Source organism: Pipistrellus hanaki (assembly GCF_964339955.1).
Source record: "Pipistrellus hanaki genome assembly, chromosome: 10".
NCBI classification, from domain to species: Eukaryota; Metazoa; Chordata; class Mammalia; order Chiroptera; family Vespertilionidae; genus Pipistrellus; species Pipistrellus hanaki.
The window spans coordinates 45,696,878-45,713,236 of NC_140512.1; the positions used below are offsets into that span (position 1 = coordinate 45,696,878).

General features: G+C 53.8%; 1 protein-coding gene across 2 annotated transcripts; it reads right to left on the reverse strand.

The window, feature by feature from the left end:
• Positions 1-27: 27 nt before the first annotated feature.
• On the reverse strand, positions 28-15,714 carry EPHB6 (EPH receptor B6). 2 transcript variants are annotated; one of them, XM_084896490.1, is made up of 17 exons: positions 15,117-15,713; positions 7,619-7,817; positions 7,241-7,305; positions 6,231-6,984; positions 5,152-5,307; positions 4,510-4,860; positions 4,297-4,421; positions 3,959-4,121; positions 3,389-3,503; positions 3,126-3,178; positions 2,823-2,942; positions 2,463-2,710; positions 2,047-2,220; positions 1,404-1,553; positions 722-915; positions 442-597; positions 28-333 (listed from the first exon to the last, which is right to left on the reverse strand). In XM_084896490.1, exons 2-17 carry the CDS (start codon positions 7,716-7,718, stop codon positions 225-227), a joined length of 3,033 nt encoding a protein of 1,010 aa, XP_084752616.1. In that variant the 5' UTR covers positions 7,719-7,817; positions 15,117-15,713; the 3' UTR covers positions 28-224. The 2 variants fall into 2 exon arrangements, with proteins under 2 accessions (XP_084752616.1, XP_084752617.1); XM_084896491.1 differs by lacking the exon at positions 5,152-5,307 and having other exon boundaries at positions 15,117-15,714.
• Between the last annotated feature and the right edge of the window lie 645 nt (positions 15,715-16,359).

Below are 16,359 nucleotides of genomic sequence, written 5' to 3' on the forward strand. Positions count from 1 at the left end.
AGAGTGAGGCCTCACCACACCTCCAACTTGCAAAATCCCTTCTTTTCCCTTTTAATGTGGGGAAGGGACAGAGGGCAGGAGAAGGAAGCATCCTGAGGGTTGGGTTGAGTAAACTGGGCACGAGAGGCCAAGATGGAGACTGCTCACGTCTCCCACATCCCTCCTTGGGTCTGTGTCCTGGCTGTGTCCTAAGCATCATTCAGTCACAGCTTCCTGCCAGGACCTCAGACCTCCACTGAGCCTGGCTGCCTCAGGTGCCGCTGCAGGAGCTGGATGTTGTGTAGCAGTTTCTTCTGGTGGCCAGCCAGGGTGATGCCCAGGGTAGGCAGGTCTCTGGTGGGGAAGGAGTGGATCAAAACTGAGCCAGCATCTCCAAGATATCAAGCACGACCCTGGCCTAGGGCCCAAAAGCTCCCCCCCCCCCCACCTCTCCCTGCTTACTCCAGGCTGAGCTGAGCCACATCATTGAAGGTGCAGAGGCCACCCCTGGAGAAGTTGTCCTGGTAACACTCCAGTCCAATGGCGGAAAGCCAGGCTTGAGGTGAATCCAGAGTAGGAAAGTCCAAGGACACAGGGTTCAGGAGGGCCTGGGATGGTCTAAAGGGGGGAGGTGTAGGCAGGTCAAAGTCCCTTCTTCATCCTAGCCCCAGCTCCTCAGTTTTCTTTTTCGTTTGCATCGACCCTCCCTGGCTTTCCCAGGCTACAGTCCCAAGCTCCAGACCTGTCCCCAGAATTCCTGCCAGCCTGCAGAGTGTCTGGCTTGCGAATCATCTTGTCAAAGGCAGCCACTAACTGGTCAAAGTGGGGACGCTGGGTACGGTCTTTCTGCCAAGTGTCCAGCATAAGTAGATGTAGTCCAGGGGGACAGCCAGGAGGTGGAGGCAGCCGGAACTCCTGCTGTATTGCATTTAGCACCTGGGGATTAGAGGAAGAATATGGTGAGGGAAACTTGTAAATGGAAAGAGTATATTGTTAAGTAAGGGGGTGGGCTGAGATCAGGTAGAGCATAAGGGTACACTGGTGAAGGAATTTAAAAATACAGGAAGCAAAAGCCATGAAATCTTAGGGAGGGAATGGATCACAGAATGGTGGTCTTTAAAAAACTTTAAAAATATATATTTTATTTTTTTTACAGAGAGGAAGGGGGAGGGATAGAGAGTTAGAAACATCGATAAGAAACATCAATCAGCTGCCTCCTACACACCTCCTACTGAGGATGTGCCTGCAACTGAGGTACATGCCCTTGACCAGAATTAAACCTGGGACCTTGCAGCCGATGCTTTATTCACTGAGCTAAACCGGTTAGGGCCAGAATGGAGGTCTTAGAATGTGGGAGTCCATGAGGCTGGTGGGTGGGAAGGATCAGGGGTGGGGAAGCCTCAATGTCTGGGTCAAGAGCTCACCTCCTGGTCACTCATGTCCCAGTAGGGCCGTTCTCCATAACTCATCACTTCCCACATCACTATCCCGAAGCTCCAGACATCGCTGGATGTGGTATATTTTCCATGCGCAATGACCTCTGGGGCTGCCCAGCGAAGCATACAACTTGGGCCCTGAGGGGTAGGGATAAAAACACCAATAGCGATGATCACAACAACAGTCACATTTATTGAGCAACTACTCTGTACTCGGACTGAGTCAAAGGTCTCACATCAAGCATCTCTCTTAATCCTCACAACTACTCTGCAGGGTAGATGCTATCTTCATTTTGTAGAGGCTGAGGCATCAAGCAATAAGAACTTGAGCAAAGTCACAGAGCTTAGGGTGGAGTGTTCAGAATTTGGGCCCAGCTGCTCTGACTTAGAATGCCTGTGCTCATTCGGAGAAAGGCAGGAAGGGATTCTAGGTTTCTGAGCTCTCCCACCTTCCCCTTCTCAAGCCCTGACATCCTTCAATGCCTCCTTTGCCCAGGCTTCTCTCCTGGAGGAAGCATAGGTGACCTTCATCCCTTCATACACAATGCTATGCCACCCAAGGTCCCCTCCCCAGGTTCTGGCTCATCCTCTGGCACCTGCTGAAGAATGCAGAGCCCCAGGCTGTTCTCACCTGAGGGCTCTGACCAAGCCTGGCCACTTTGCACACCAGGTGGCTATTCACCAGCACGCTGTGGGCAGAGAGCGCTCGGTGGACGAAGGCAAAGCTGGACAGGTACTGCATGGCTGCGGCCACTCCCCGCTGCATGGCCACCAGCTGCAGGCTGCTGAACTGGCCCTCCCGCTGCTGGGGAGGGCGGGGGGAGCAGAGGTCAGCAACTGCATGGGAGCCTCCACACGCACACAGCAGACATTAGCATGAGCGGGTACAGGATTTAGGGGATCAGAAAACGGCCTGGGAATGAAGGCTGAAAACCCCTGAAGGTGGGTAGGAGGGAGCAAAGGTCTAGAGCTCTGCCCCTGGAACAGTCTAGAACTGTACACTTTCCCAGAACCCAGGGCCCTCCACCTTTCCCCAGGCCAACTGACCCTGAGGAAGCTGTCCAGGGGACCCAGCTCCATGAGCTCAGTCAGCACCATGAGGGGCCGGCTTTTGGTGACCACGCCCTCCAACCGGAGGATGTTGGGGTGCTGGAACTGGCCTAGCACTGCGGCCTGGCTGAGGAAGGTCATCTGCAGGCTCTCGGCACCTCCAGTCCACAGGGCCTGGATGGCCACCGCCTGCTCTCGCCTGCCCCTGGGCTGCAGCCGGCCCCGGCGCACTTCTCCGAAGGAGCCTGGGGGGAAGCGGGGAGAGACAGGTGTAGGTTGGGCAGCGGTCAAGGAAGGACCGCAGGCTCATGGTTAAAAGGAATCCCACCAGGCCCACCCTCTCTGCTGCTGAAGTACCTGCCCCGATGACCTCTTCGATCTTGATATAGGTGGGGTCCACCTCCCGGGCAAATTCTCGGATGGCCTGGCAGGGGTCCTCGTATGTGGACGGGTCAATGTAATACTTCACTCCCAACCCTGTAGGTGCATCGGGTACATTATGAGGGTGTGGTGCCAGGCTAGACGGCTCACACACCGCAGGCATGCCCTGGCGCCCTCCACCTCAGGGGAGCCCACCTTGGCTGGTGTGCTCCTGGCCTGAGCTCCCAGCTCTTCATCTCTGCACCCCCCAGCTGGGCCCCATGCCCCCAAACCTCTCACCTGGGCTGCTATACTGCTGCAGTTGCTCCGTGTAGCCTGTCGCATGCCGCTTCCTGATGGTCAAACCAGAGCCCTGGAATGACACTCCTTCTCCTCCCCCTTCCCCCACACAGGCTGCTGGCTAGCCCAAGACAGGTCCTTCCCTCCCACCTCTGCATGGGACCCAAGAGAGAGCTGGGCGTGGGGGTTTCTGTAGTGGGCTTGGGCCTCCAGCGCTGAGGGTGAGGCAGAGTGGTGGTGGGGACACGATGAGGGGGGCTCACCTCTGGAAGACAACAGCCAGCACGGTGATGGCAGCCAGCAGGAGGAAGGCCAAGGCCCCCAGGATGGACCCAATCACCAAGGAGAGTCTTTCTGGAAGCTGGGCGGACAGCTCACCTGAGGAACCAGTGGCCCACGTTCATAGGAGATCAAGGCCTCACTTGAATATACACCCACACTCACCCACACCTACCCACACCCACCCACTCACACACCCACATCCACCCACACCCCCACACACCCATACCCACCCACTCATATACTCACACCCACGCACTCACTCCCCCACACACTCCCACATTCACCCATACACACCCACCCACACCCACCTACATTCACCCATACTTACCCACTCACACACCCACCACACCCACCCACACACACCACTACACCCCCCACACACCCACACTCACCCACACACACCCACACCCATACCCACACCCACCCACACCCACCCACAGAGCCAAAGATCGTAGTTCAGCCAGGAACTCCCCTCACAGCCTTTGGCCTGCAGGGCCCTGGCCGCTCCTCACTCACTACCCCAGGTGCCTTCCACCCAGGCTTCCTCTCACCTTGGGGCAGCGTCTGGAAATAGACCTTGCCTCCGAAGGGGCCGTGGCCCGCAGCTGTCCGAGCCCGAACCTGGAAGCCGTAGATGTGGCCAGGGCTCAGCTGGGTCACGGTTGCTGTGTTGGTCTCGCTGGTCAGGGTGAAGGAGTGGGATTCATCTTCTGCCTGGGGGTGACAGCCACTCACTCCCTGTCTGCCAGTCCCAGCTCCCCAAGGCCTCAGGCTCCTCCCACTTTCCTCAGGGCTCCTGGGCACCCAGAATCCCCACCCCCACCCCACCCCACCCCACCCCCACCCCATCTCCCTACCCCATCTACTGGGATGCCCCACGAGCTCCCACCTGGTCGTAGTAGCGCAGCTGATAGTCCAGGATGTTCCCGTTGGTCTGGTCCGGCTGCGGCCAGGACACAGTGATGCTGTCCGAGGCCCGGCTCACCTGGTGCATCACCGGGACTGCGGAGGGCACTGGGGAGGGGGATCAGGAAGCAGAAAGCGGGGGTTGGGGAGGCGCTCTGAAGAGGCGAGGCCAGGCCTTCCGGAGGAAAAGGCTCACCTGCGTGGCTGGTGCTGACGTTAATGGATGCGGCCTGGGGCGGGTCAGGGCTGAGCTCTGAGACTCCATTGACGGCCTGCACCTCCAGGATGTAGGGCACGTGTGCCCGGAGCCCCCCAACTAACACCCGGCTCTCGGTCAGGCCCCTCTGGCGGGGGTCGAAGTGCACCTCGTCCCCACAGCGGTGACAGGCGCCCCCGCGGCCCGGCTCCCCGGGGCTCCCGCACTCCTTGCACACCACGTTGAAGAGCAGGTCCCCGCGCCCCCCGAGCTCCTGGGGCAGGCGCCAGTGCAGCATCAGCGCCGAGCCCTGCACCTCGAACCAAAGCTCCCGGGGAGCCGAGGGAGGGCCTGGGCGCCGGAAGGGGCGGAAAGGGACACAGAAGGCAGTGATTGAGTGTCATCCAGGGGCGGAGACACACAGCACAGGGTGGGGCCAAAATGCAGAGGCAGGAGGTGGACCAGGTGGGATGGGCAGGGAGAGAGAGACAAGTGAGGCAGGTAGGGGAGGAAGCCAAGGACACAGGAGAAAGAGAAGTCACTGCCAATGCACAACCGCCCCACCTGCCACCCTTGGGATCCCCCTCTTCCCGCCCCACTCCCTGTCCTGTTTCTACCTCTGGGATAGATGGGGGGACTTACCAGTGCAGGGGGCCTGTGGGGGGTCAGAACTGGCCCGAAAGAAACCCTCAAGGCAGGGACAAATGGGGGCTGCGGGCTCAGAGGCATGGCTGCGGGCAGGGCACGGGGAGCAGGGGCTGTTCCCGGCCAAGGCCTTGTAGGACCCCGCTGGGCAGGCTGAGGAACAGAGAGAAGAGTGGAGGCTTCCGCTCACTCAGTACCTCCCCCTCCGGAGCCCTCCATACTGGGCTGGTTCCTCCTTTCTCCTGAGATGGAACCCCCAGCTCTTGGCCCCCTCTTTCCCTCCCTCAGGCAGAGATTATTTCTGCCACTTAACTGGGGTGGAATCGCATTTCCACTGATGGAAACAATGAGGTGGGCGGGGGTTATGAGCAGGCCAAGCATAGGCGTCTGCAGGCTGATTGCATAACCTCCCTCCACAGAGTCTCTCGCAACCTCCACCTGTGGCAGAATCACTCTCCTCTTCCTCAGCTGGGATTCACTGCTTCCCACCTACATCCTGGACCTGAGATGAGCCCACCCCAAATACAGGGCAAAATCGGACAAAGGACCCCATCCTAAGATAACCCAGGAGTTCAACTCCTTCCGATTACCATCACTTCTCAGGCCCGCACCTGTAGGAGCCTCATAATGGCTGTGGAAGTCTCCAGAAGGTGCTAAAAATGTCATGCCCAAATCGGTTTGACTCAGTGAATAGAGCATCTGCCTGCGGACCGAGAGGTCCCAGGTTCAATTCCGGTCAGGGGCATGTACCTTGGTTGCGGGCACATCCCCAGTAGAGGGTGTGCAGGAGGCAGCTGATGAATGTTTCTCTCTCATCAATGTTTCTGACTCTCTATCCCTCTCTCTCCCTTCCTCTTTGTAAAAGATCAATAAAATATATTTTAAAAAGTTTGTCAGATGAGTGGATGAGAGTTCGTTTGTATGCTTTAGGAAATAAAAAGGAGTCCTTCCCTCAGGTAGCTTAATCCTAACCTTTAGGGGGGACACAATGAAGTTGGGGGGTGTTCAGGAAAGGAGCTGAAAGGTCGGGGCAGGTGGGGAGATCTTGGACAAGCATGTGGGGGCTAGGGCCTCACCTTGGCAGGCCTTGTCTCCACGTGCAGGCTGGTACCCGGGTTGGCAGCGGCAGCCTCCGACTGCGACCATCCACTTGCCCTCTCCATTGCAATGCAGTCTGGGGGCATTGCCCCTGGCCTGGCCACCACCTCCATCCTCCTCTGGCTCAGCGTGAGCCACACAGGTGCCCATGGCTGCCACCAGGGAGGCCCCCCCGGCCCCGCTGGCCTGGGTCTCAGGGAAAGAGGTGAAGGCACGGAGCACAGAGGGGCAGGCATGGTAGAAGAGCTTGATGGCCACGAGGGCCAGGCAAGCCCCGGTGTCCTGGAAGGCCACGTAGAAGCCTCGCTGGGTCAGGGGGCCGAAGCTCCGCTCTTTGACATTCAGCTGCAGCCCAGCCCTTGGCCCCGGCCCGTGGGGCTCCACTGCCCAGGCAGAGGGGGCAGGAAAGCTCTCGTCCGCCGCAATCGTGTCCACCTTGGTCCAACGTTTGAGGTGCCAGGCTGAGGCACTGTCGGGGCCATCGGGCTCCTCCGCCTGGCGGTAGTACAGCGTGAAGGTCTCCCGGCAGGTGCCCCCCGCCACCCCTAGGCTGGAGCAAGCCCGCACGGAGAAGTGGAGCCGGATGTGTGCCCTCTGGGCACTGCGTCTCTCTACAAAGTGTGTCTGCAGCCAGTTGTCCTGCCCGGTGCCTGGCGGGGACCCTGCCACGTGACAGGCCTCAAAGGTCCGGGTCAGGCGTCGCTGGTCATCCAGAACGCTCACTTCGTCCCACTACGGGGAGGAGAGGGCGGGGAGATGGGTGTTAGCAGCTCAGGGCTTGGAGGGTGCAGGAAGGGGGCATATCTCTTCCTCTGAGACTTAAAATTAACGACATGCAAAGCAGGGTAAAGGATGCCCCAAAGCCCTGCTCCTCAGGAGGGAAAAATATTACTCCATTAGTCCTACCCAAGGGTTCCTTCCCCAGTTCCACCCTCCAGGGAGAAGGGTGAGGGCGGGGCCGCAGGTTCAGAAAGCAAGTGACACTCACCCCACCTGGTGGGTAGGTGAGCCAGCCTATCTCAGATGTCTCTCCGCTGGTGTCCAGCAATACATCTGCCCAGAGATAAGAAGGGACAAGCAGTGGCCAAGGCTCCACCAACACAGCCTCCCCTTTTCTCCCCTCTCCACCCCGCCCCCCGAAAGTCATTCCCAGGAATAAAAACAGAATCTCCCTTCCTTGTCCCTGTAATTCACTAGCAGGAGCACAGCTGACTGGGGAGCCTTTCTCAGAAACCCTCCCCACTCCTCACCACCCCCCTCTTAATGTCCTTGGTCTTTTTCTGCCTTCTCTGAATCTTTCCCATTTCCCAGGTGTGCTGGGTCCGTAATAGCAAGTGAGGGTTCTCTGGTCCCCCCTCCCTCTTACCTTCCAGAGCCAGGACAGAGGACACCAGGAGCAGGACCCGGAGGCTGCACACCATGCCCGCCACTCGCCTCCCTGAGTGGGCAGCACGCTCAGCAGCCATGGGGCAGCTTCGGAGCTCCCACCATTGCCCTGGCTGCCGCCCTGTGCCCAGGCAGGGCTGCTGCTTTGCAAGACTGGGGGCTGCGGCCAAACTTGCTTCCTAGGGAGACAGGACCAGAGAGGCGGGAAGGTAACTGCATTTCTTCATGATGGCCCAGGCCCCGAAGCTTTAGCTCTCACACTGAACCAGCACTCAGGACCTTGGGGTGAGAGCAGGACCTGACTCTCTCCTGATCTGACTGGTGCCCGACCCACAGTCTTGGAGGGCTATGTGCCAGATGGCTCCTGTCCCCAATGACCTCCTCCTTCTTAGAGTACAAGGTAGTTAGTTCTGGGCCAATCTTAGTCTTTTCTTCTGGAAGGAGCTATTCCAGTTCTTTCTCTTCATTTACTCTCTTATCTTCCTCCTTCTTCCAGCCTCCTTGTACTGTGAATTGGGAGATTTCTTCTCATTAAAAGCAAGTGAGTTAAAAGCTACTCCTTCACTGGGGACACACAATCCCCCCTCTCCACACTCCCAACCCCTGTTAGACTCGGATATGCCAGGCATCTCAGAAAGGCAGTGAAGCGAGAGGGACCGCTGGAGGAGAGCTGTGGGGTATGAGGGGCGGGTGGGTGCCAGAACAGATGCACAGAGACACAGGAGTGAAGACTGTCTAAGAAATGAGCCAGTATCCAGGAGGGGGAGAGCTATGGAGGCCTGGTATACTAAGGTCCCCTCTCCACAAGGGGAGAAAATTAATGCATGCCTTAAACATATGCAAAGATGCTTCTAGTTTGCTCCCAATGAAAGAAAGGCGTGTTGAAATCACAGGGGCATACCATTCTGTCTTATGAGATTCATAATGCAGTGAGTTGGAGAAAGCATGGAAAGTGGGCTTTGTGAAAATTCCTGCGGGTAGGGGTTCAGGAATTTCGGAACAGTCTCTTGGAGGGACAATCGTTGATGTCTGCCTAGCAGCTTCGCTTCTATGAATCTGTCCTCCAGGAACCATATACTTGGATCTGTTTGCACAGATGTTCAAACGAGGATATTTATGGCAGAACTGTTTGTAAAGGAAAAGACTATAAAGTTACCATACATCATTAGAAAGATGGTTTATGGGGATGTAAAGTACAGCGTAGGGAATGTAGTCAATAATATTGTAATAACTATATATGGTGTTAGATGAGTACTAGATTCATCAAGAGATTACTTCATAAGGTATATAAATGTCTAATTACTATGTTGTACACCTGGAACTAAGATGATGTTATATGTCAAATGTAATTGAAAATTTTTTTAAAAAATTTATGGCACAACCTTCAAGAAGAATAAGAGCTACTGTTTATGTACTGATATGAAAATAATTTCCAAGTGAAGGTCCAGTGAGGAACAGTATAAAGCATGCTCCTGGTTGGAAATGTAAAGATGTCCATATCCATGGGTGGTCCTTTATGATAAAGAGACAAAATGTAGGGAGAAAGCTGGTGCAAGGGAGACTCATACCTACTATATTCCCTTTAAATTTTGTGTTTAAAAAATCTTGTATGTATACTATCTTTTCAATAAATCATTGATTATAATTCAATTTCTTTAAATCTGTATACTAGCTGTTTAGTAAAATGAATCAAAATAGCGTGCATGCCCTCAAAATGAATGACTGTGTAATAAGAGGCCCTTTCATATAAAACGCCCTTGAGCCCTCAGAAGCATGCACTGCAGCCCACAAGACCAGGACCCGGGGGCATGACTGCTTCCAGGGTCACAGTGACAACAAACAGGCTCAGAATTCCCTGCTTCTTGGTCGAGAGATTAGTGGTGACCTATCTCTGTCCTCATGGCTCAGCCTCAAAAGGCCCTGAGTGGCATGGACAAGAGCAGCAGATCCCATTTATTTCTGAGACGAAAACAGGCATGTTGCTCAAAAGGCACACGACTGAGAGAGGAAGAAAGGAAGAAAGAACCAAGACGAAAGCCAATTGAAAGTTGGAACATGTGTCCTCCTGGATATTGGTGGTCCTGGGATCCACAGTGCTGTGGGAAACAACACATTTCACAACGATGGTAAATAAAACTATATTCAATTTTGATAAATATGATTTGATTTCTACAAATCTACTTTTTTTTTTTCTGGTAATGCTGGCTATACAGTAAGATGAAATCGTCAGTGTTATCTCCACATTGTTACCATGAAAAGGCACTGTTTCTACATCTGTATGAGCTCATGGGTGGTGGGTACCAGCCAACCAGCATTGACATTTACCTAGAGAGTTCAACATAGTGCATATGGAGGCAATAAAGCATTTTCAAATCCTCACATTGCACAGCTTAAACTTACACCATGTTACTGGTATATGTCAACTGTATTTCAGTAAAGTTGGGGGGAAACAACTGGCTATACAATAAGGTTCTTTGCCAATATTGTCGTAAATGCTACTAGAACCATGCACAAATTAAATGCATGCTTCCAAAGAGAACAGAGAGATTACGAAGTGAAAAGCATGGCCCCATCACCACAGGCTATTTAATAACTGTCCTGATCTAATTCACAGGGAAGGCACACCCCCAAACTCTCAATGGCTTAACTTGAGACATGCCTGACTCACCAAAACCAACCAGAATCTGCCCAGATTCAGACAGTCTTTAGGAACACTCTTATCAGACACTGAAAATTCCTGCAGAACATCTTTAAACAATGAAGGCATTATGCCATTTGCCCAGCAGTTATTCTTTAAAATAGCCTCTTTCAGACAGAGCATGGATGGATTCTGGAATCTGTATAAAGAAGAAGCTAAAAGCACTGGGTCTTCCCAAACTGATAAACTAGATGAATAATCATGGAGAAGGGATAAAAACACTTTAGATACATTGCAATGCTTTTTTTGGGGGGGAGAGGGGGAAGGGGAAGAGAGGGCAGCAAAGAAAGAAAAGATGCAATGCAGATAATACCAGGCATACCATATGGAACATTCTGGAAGATGGGGAATGGCAAAGCATTTGCAGTGATGACACACAATACAAATAACACAGTGGCTGTGGTTGTTGTGGGGTGTGCATGCATCGCTTTAGCAGGCATTATAATGACAACATGCAGCTGGCCTCTCTCCAGAAATTCCAGAAAAGAACAAAAGCAATTATGAGACATGTTAAAGCCACTCAGCTTCTGTCCTCAAGAGGAAGCAGAAAGGAAAGAATAAAATGGATTGTTACTTCAGTAATTTTTAAAAATTTTACTAAGAATAAAAATATTCATTAAAAATAAATGATTGAAGATAATAAAGTAACCAGAAGTGTAGTTTGGCTATTTGATCAGGACATCTTTTAGATTTGAATCCAGAAAATTGAAGATTATAAAGAGGTCTTTCTAGAAAGAAAAAAAAAAAGTATATATAAGTGAGACTAGGCTGTTAGGTCAGTCTTGCTTATCAAAGGAACCAGATAAGTTCAAATCTTTTCATTTTTAATAGCCCAAAAGAATTGGAGCGCATCTCTATGGCCAAAATAAATAGAAGAAAGAAGAAACTTTATTAAGATATGAAAGCAATTGCTGTCAGTGAATTCCTACCACTGCAGATTCTTTTGAGACAGGTTCCAAACTCAGATGTAAGTGACAAGAACATGGAAGCTCCAGGCACATGCCTGGAATACTAAAAAAGCAAGACTTAGAACTTGGTTTTCAAATGGATGAGGACTTAGGACATCTTTCTGGTCCTCTTCCTTCTGGCCTGCTGGAGACTCCTCTATCCTCTCCAACTAGTGAAAGGAATTTGCCAGTGTTCAGAATCCTCTAACCCATGAAAGAGCAAAAAACTTATCCCAATCAGGAAAACTTTCAAATTTCAGATGTGTACATGCTTTTAAAAATATCAAACACCAGAAGCAGTAGAAATATAGCTGTCAAATGATAGCTCAGAAATAGAGATGGATTAGGCAGTTTCCTGTGACAAAAAGTGCCTTCTGTAACTTCCCATTTTTTGTTTTTTCCTCTCAGCTCCTTTAATGGCTATATCACTTTGTACCTTTTTCATATAGTACAGACTCTATATCCACAAGCCCACTTCATGTCTTTGGCTTACAAAAATATGACAGTTTCTTAGGCATCAAGATTATATTTTGTTTCAGAAGCCGGCAAAGATTAAAGATGCGTAGAATCTTAGCTTATAAATCAGAGCCTATGATTTCAGCTATCTATAAAACTGCAAGATTTAAACAGGATTAAGTCTGTAAGAATTTTTAAAGTATACTAAATGTGATAATATTATGAACAAACCAAGATGTCTTAATATAGTTTATATAACTCAATCCACAAAGTAGATTTTTTAAAAATTAAATAATGTAAGTCAAATAAGTTTGGAAGAAGGTATGGCAGAAGATATATTGGGCCATTAAAATTGTTTATGGTAAGATAGGAATTGAGGGGAAGGCATTAACTTTGTCTTACATATATTTGAATTGCTTTTCTTGTTGTAATGAGCATATCTTATTTTTATAAGTAAAGCAAGAATCCCATAATTAAAATCTAAACAAAAAGGGGAAATAGTCATAAAACCTGGACTACTGTAGCTTATACTTATACTAGAGGCCCGATACACAAAGATTCATGCAAGAATGGGTGTACTTTCCCTGGCTGCGACACCGCCTTAGCTCAGGCTGGAGCCACCTTTCTGCCTTCCCACACTGCCCAGAGGCACGGAGTTGCTGGGGCAGTGCAAAACATCTGTGTCATCACCATGGTGACAACACAAGCATCCCATCCCGCTTCCCCCCCCCCCCATTGGCACCTGTGTATGCAAATTAACCCACCATCTTTGTTGGGTTAATTTGCATACTCATTCCTGATTGGCTGGTGGGCATCACAAAGGTGCTGTCAATTTGCATATTTCTCTTTTATTAGTGTAGATTTTATCCTCCCTCCTTTTTACCCTCTAGGTTCCAAAATACCTAGAAATTTTCAACTACAAGAAGAAAGCAGAGATGGAGAGGCAGAAAGAGCTGGGAATGAATGAGCAAAGAACTTTTATCCCTGGATTTTCTTTAAGCTTCTCCCCCAAGAAGTTCACATTGTTTCACTGATAACATAACACTTCTCTTACAGGATGTCAGAACTGTAACTTCAAAAGGAAAGAAAGGACCAGAGGGGACCGGACACTTGGGACATGCTCAGGGGGCATTGCTGTATACTGAGCTCAGACAGAAACATGAAGCAAAACAGGCTGCAGGAGCCTGTGGGGTGAATGGTGATCCCAAGGGCAAAGGGACTAATGATTTCGTGTCTGGTGTGGTTGCTGAGCTGGTCCTCACACCTGTTAGCCACAGGGTCAGCGTGGGTCAGCACACAGGCCCTGCCCTCTGTCCTCTTCAGCAGCTGTTTAAACGCCCAGGAAATTCCAGTATAATCCTTGCTCAGCTTAATGCTGCAGCCTCTCCCCTTTCATCTCCACCTTGGACCTGGTCTCAGTCACCCTCTCTTCGAGCTCTGGCCTCCTGCCTTGTAAGGGATCCCATTGGCCTTTAAGGCAGCAGACAGTGAGAAGATGGCTGTCCTCCAGAGCTCCAGCCTCGCTGTCCTGGCTGGAGAAGCCAATTTGTGGATTACCTAGCAGAGGACAGTCCTGTGTCCCTTGAGGCCTCCAGCCCTGAGAATGTCCCCTAGAGCACGAAGCCGCAGATGACTGTGCCTCCCACTGTGGAGCTGGGGGAGGCTCTTCAGATGCAGGCAGTGTCTGGGTTTAGCCAGATGGCCACTTAGAATGAGCCTTTCTGGCTGTGCACTGACTGGGGACATGCATGGCTCTGGAAAAGAGCATAAGGGAGGGTGTTGGGGCAATGGTATGTGTGCACAGGGATGAGTAAGTGGAAATTGTGGCAGAAAGCACACGAGTGCCAGGATCAGTGCCTGTAAGAGCAAGTGTAAGGGAGTGTGTATGAGGTGAGATGGGTGTGGATGGTAGGTGCTGGGAGGTGTGCGTGACAGTGTGTGTGTGTGTGTGTGTGTGTGTGTACATGCCCATGAGTGCAGATGGGGCCTTCAGATGCCCATGAGCCCTACTCCACCCCTAGTCTGCCTATGAACTGCTCTCTGCCTCAGGAGTTGCTTCTGTGGAAACATGTGGGCCGGGAGAGGGACATAAGCAGGGAAACAGAGAAAGGGAAACCAGAGATGGCCAACCCCCTTCCTCCCAACTCCTCCTTCCTTCCACCTAGTAAGGAGTGCAGTGTGGACACAGGGCCCAGCTCAGGAGATGGTGATGAGCTGGGAGAGAGAACAGCTGCCCCAGAGTAGGCATGGACCTGCCCTTCCCATGTTCAGCCATGGCTGCCTGTTGCTCCCCAGCATCCTGGTGACACAGCTGTCATTGCCAGCCATCTTCTTGTACCCTAAATGAACCAAAAGACCCCAAGGGAGTCCTCACTGCCCTAGGCCACTAGGTAGGAACAGAGGAACCCCCGCCCTAATGTTCCTGTGACAAAAAAGGTCCTTTGCCCTGAAGCAGCCAAGTGGCCCCTCCGAACAGCTCTCAGTACGGCTCAATCCCCCAGTGTCCCATTACTTGGACAGTTTCCCACAGTCCACAGCCCCTTTCCCACCGAACCCAGCATCTCCCCTTCCCGAGCCTGAGTCAAATTCCCCTGGCAGCGGAGGGCCTGGCCCAGGTTAACTGATTGGGAACAGGCCCAGCAGCTTTTCCCCATGGGCACTGCCAGGGACATTACAACATCTAGGCTAGGCTGGGCCCACGCCAACTCCCCCAGGGATGGGAGGAGAGAGGGTACCAGACAGCCAAGATTGGTGGGTGGTGGCCAGCCAGGCCAAGCTCCCAGACGGAAAGAGAGGGGGGCGGGGCTGGGGCACCAGCAAGCTGTAGACTTTGGTGCCACTTGGGGTCTCTGGGCTGGAGAGCAGGAACCGAGCCTTAGCCATCGCAAGGCTTACCTATTGGTGGTGATGCGGTGGGGTGGGGAGCGGAGAGCTGTGGGGAGCTGGGGGCAGGTGTGGGATTAACCTCGTTGCTCCTCCCAGCTCCACCGGGATTGGAGAGATGCCACTGGAGGGGTGGGCAAACCTCTGCAGAAGGCTGGGAGCCCCGGCTCTGCGAGGACCCCTAAAGCAGGACCCCCAAGTGAGGGAGGAGAGTCTGCAAACACAGTGGGGATGGTAGTAGCAACTAGGGCGATGGGGGTGTCCATGAGGCTACTTAAGAGGGCAAGGGAGCCAGGTGGGCTAATTCCTCATCGCCTCTCGAACTTGGCTCTCTCCTAGGGAGGGGGACTCGGCACCCCCACCCCCCAGGAGGCCTCCCGAACATCTGCAGAGGCCCCGACTGGAGGGACCCTCTATTTTGCAAACCTTAATTCCCCTGTCCCCAGGCACGACTCCCACCCTCCATAACTGCCGACGACGACCCTGGGGCTTACCTTTCACAGGCCGCAGGCTCCGCAGGTCCGGCCCCCCAAGGCCCGGCGTCCGCCCGGCGCCGCCCGCGCCTCCGCCCGGGTACGTGGACCCCGCTCTCCGCGGCCCGGGTGCGCCCGCGCGCCGCGTCCCCGGGGCTCGGGGCAGCCGGGGGGCGGGCGCTGGCGGCGGGGCTGCTGCTCCGAGGGGGGGCACCGGGGTTCGTGGCGGGAGGAGGGCCCAGTGGCGCTCGCTGTTGCCCAGCTGGGTCGCGGGTCCCGCCGCCCGCAGCTCCGCTCCCAAGAGGCGGCGGGAGCAGGCGCAGCCCAGCCCGCCCCTCCGCGTCCCTCCCAGCCAGGCCCGCCCCCCTCCGGCCCCGGCGGCCGCCCGCGCTCCCCTCTGCCGGGAGCCCAGCCCGCCCTCCCGGCCCGGCGGGGAGCGCGGGGCGGAGGGATGTGGGCTGGGAGGGCGGCCCGCGCGAGGGGCCAGGCGGAGGCGGGGATCCGAGCACCTGGAAGATGCGTTGAAACCCCGGGGACCGAGGGGGACCGAAGGGGCCCGGGCCCCGGGAGATGGGGGGCGGGTGGAGGGGGCGGGCAGGGAGGCAACCTGGGCAGACCGCCGCGCCCTCTCCCCTTCCCTGCTTCTCTGTTGCAACTCTAGGAACTAAACCCTAACCCCCCTGTCTCAGTTCCTGCTCAGGTTTGAACTCAGGTGGGCGTGATCTGAGGGAGAAAAAAAAGGAAAGGAAAAGCCGGGGGTGGAGGGAAAGACAAACAGAAATCTCAGAGGGTACAGGGTTTGGAGTGCCTAGGCAGCCAGGGAAGGGGCGCGTGGGCACGCATGTGCCTGGGATCCAGCCTTTGAATTCCTCTCCCTGCTTGTGACCCCGGATCGGGATCGTTGTCATGGTTGGGGCTTCACACTTTGCCCTCCCCAAAGGACAGGGAAGCCTGGGTCTTATGGGAAGTCCTGAGGTCGGTTCCCGGCTTTGCAGGGCCGGGCAAGTCGCTGCGCCTCTGGGTGCCGCCTCCCTTTGCCCGCTCCCCAGAGAGAACCGCCCCCAGGGGATGAGAAGCGATGGAAGGGACTCATCGAGTTCTTGGCTGGAAGGGGTGAGGAACAGAGAGGTGTTCCCGCCCACCCCCTCGCCTCTGCCCAAACCCTGGGCAGCCATGGGGGTCTATTGTTTGGGTTCCGCAGCTCTACACTGGGGACCTCCGGCGAGGTGTTGCTACCACCTGCTGGTTTCTACAAGGATCACAG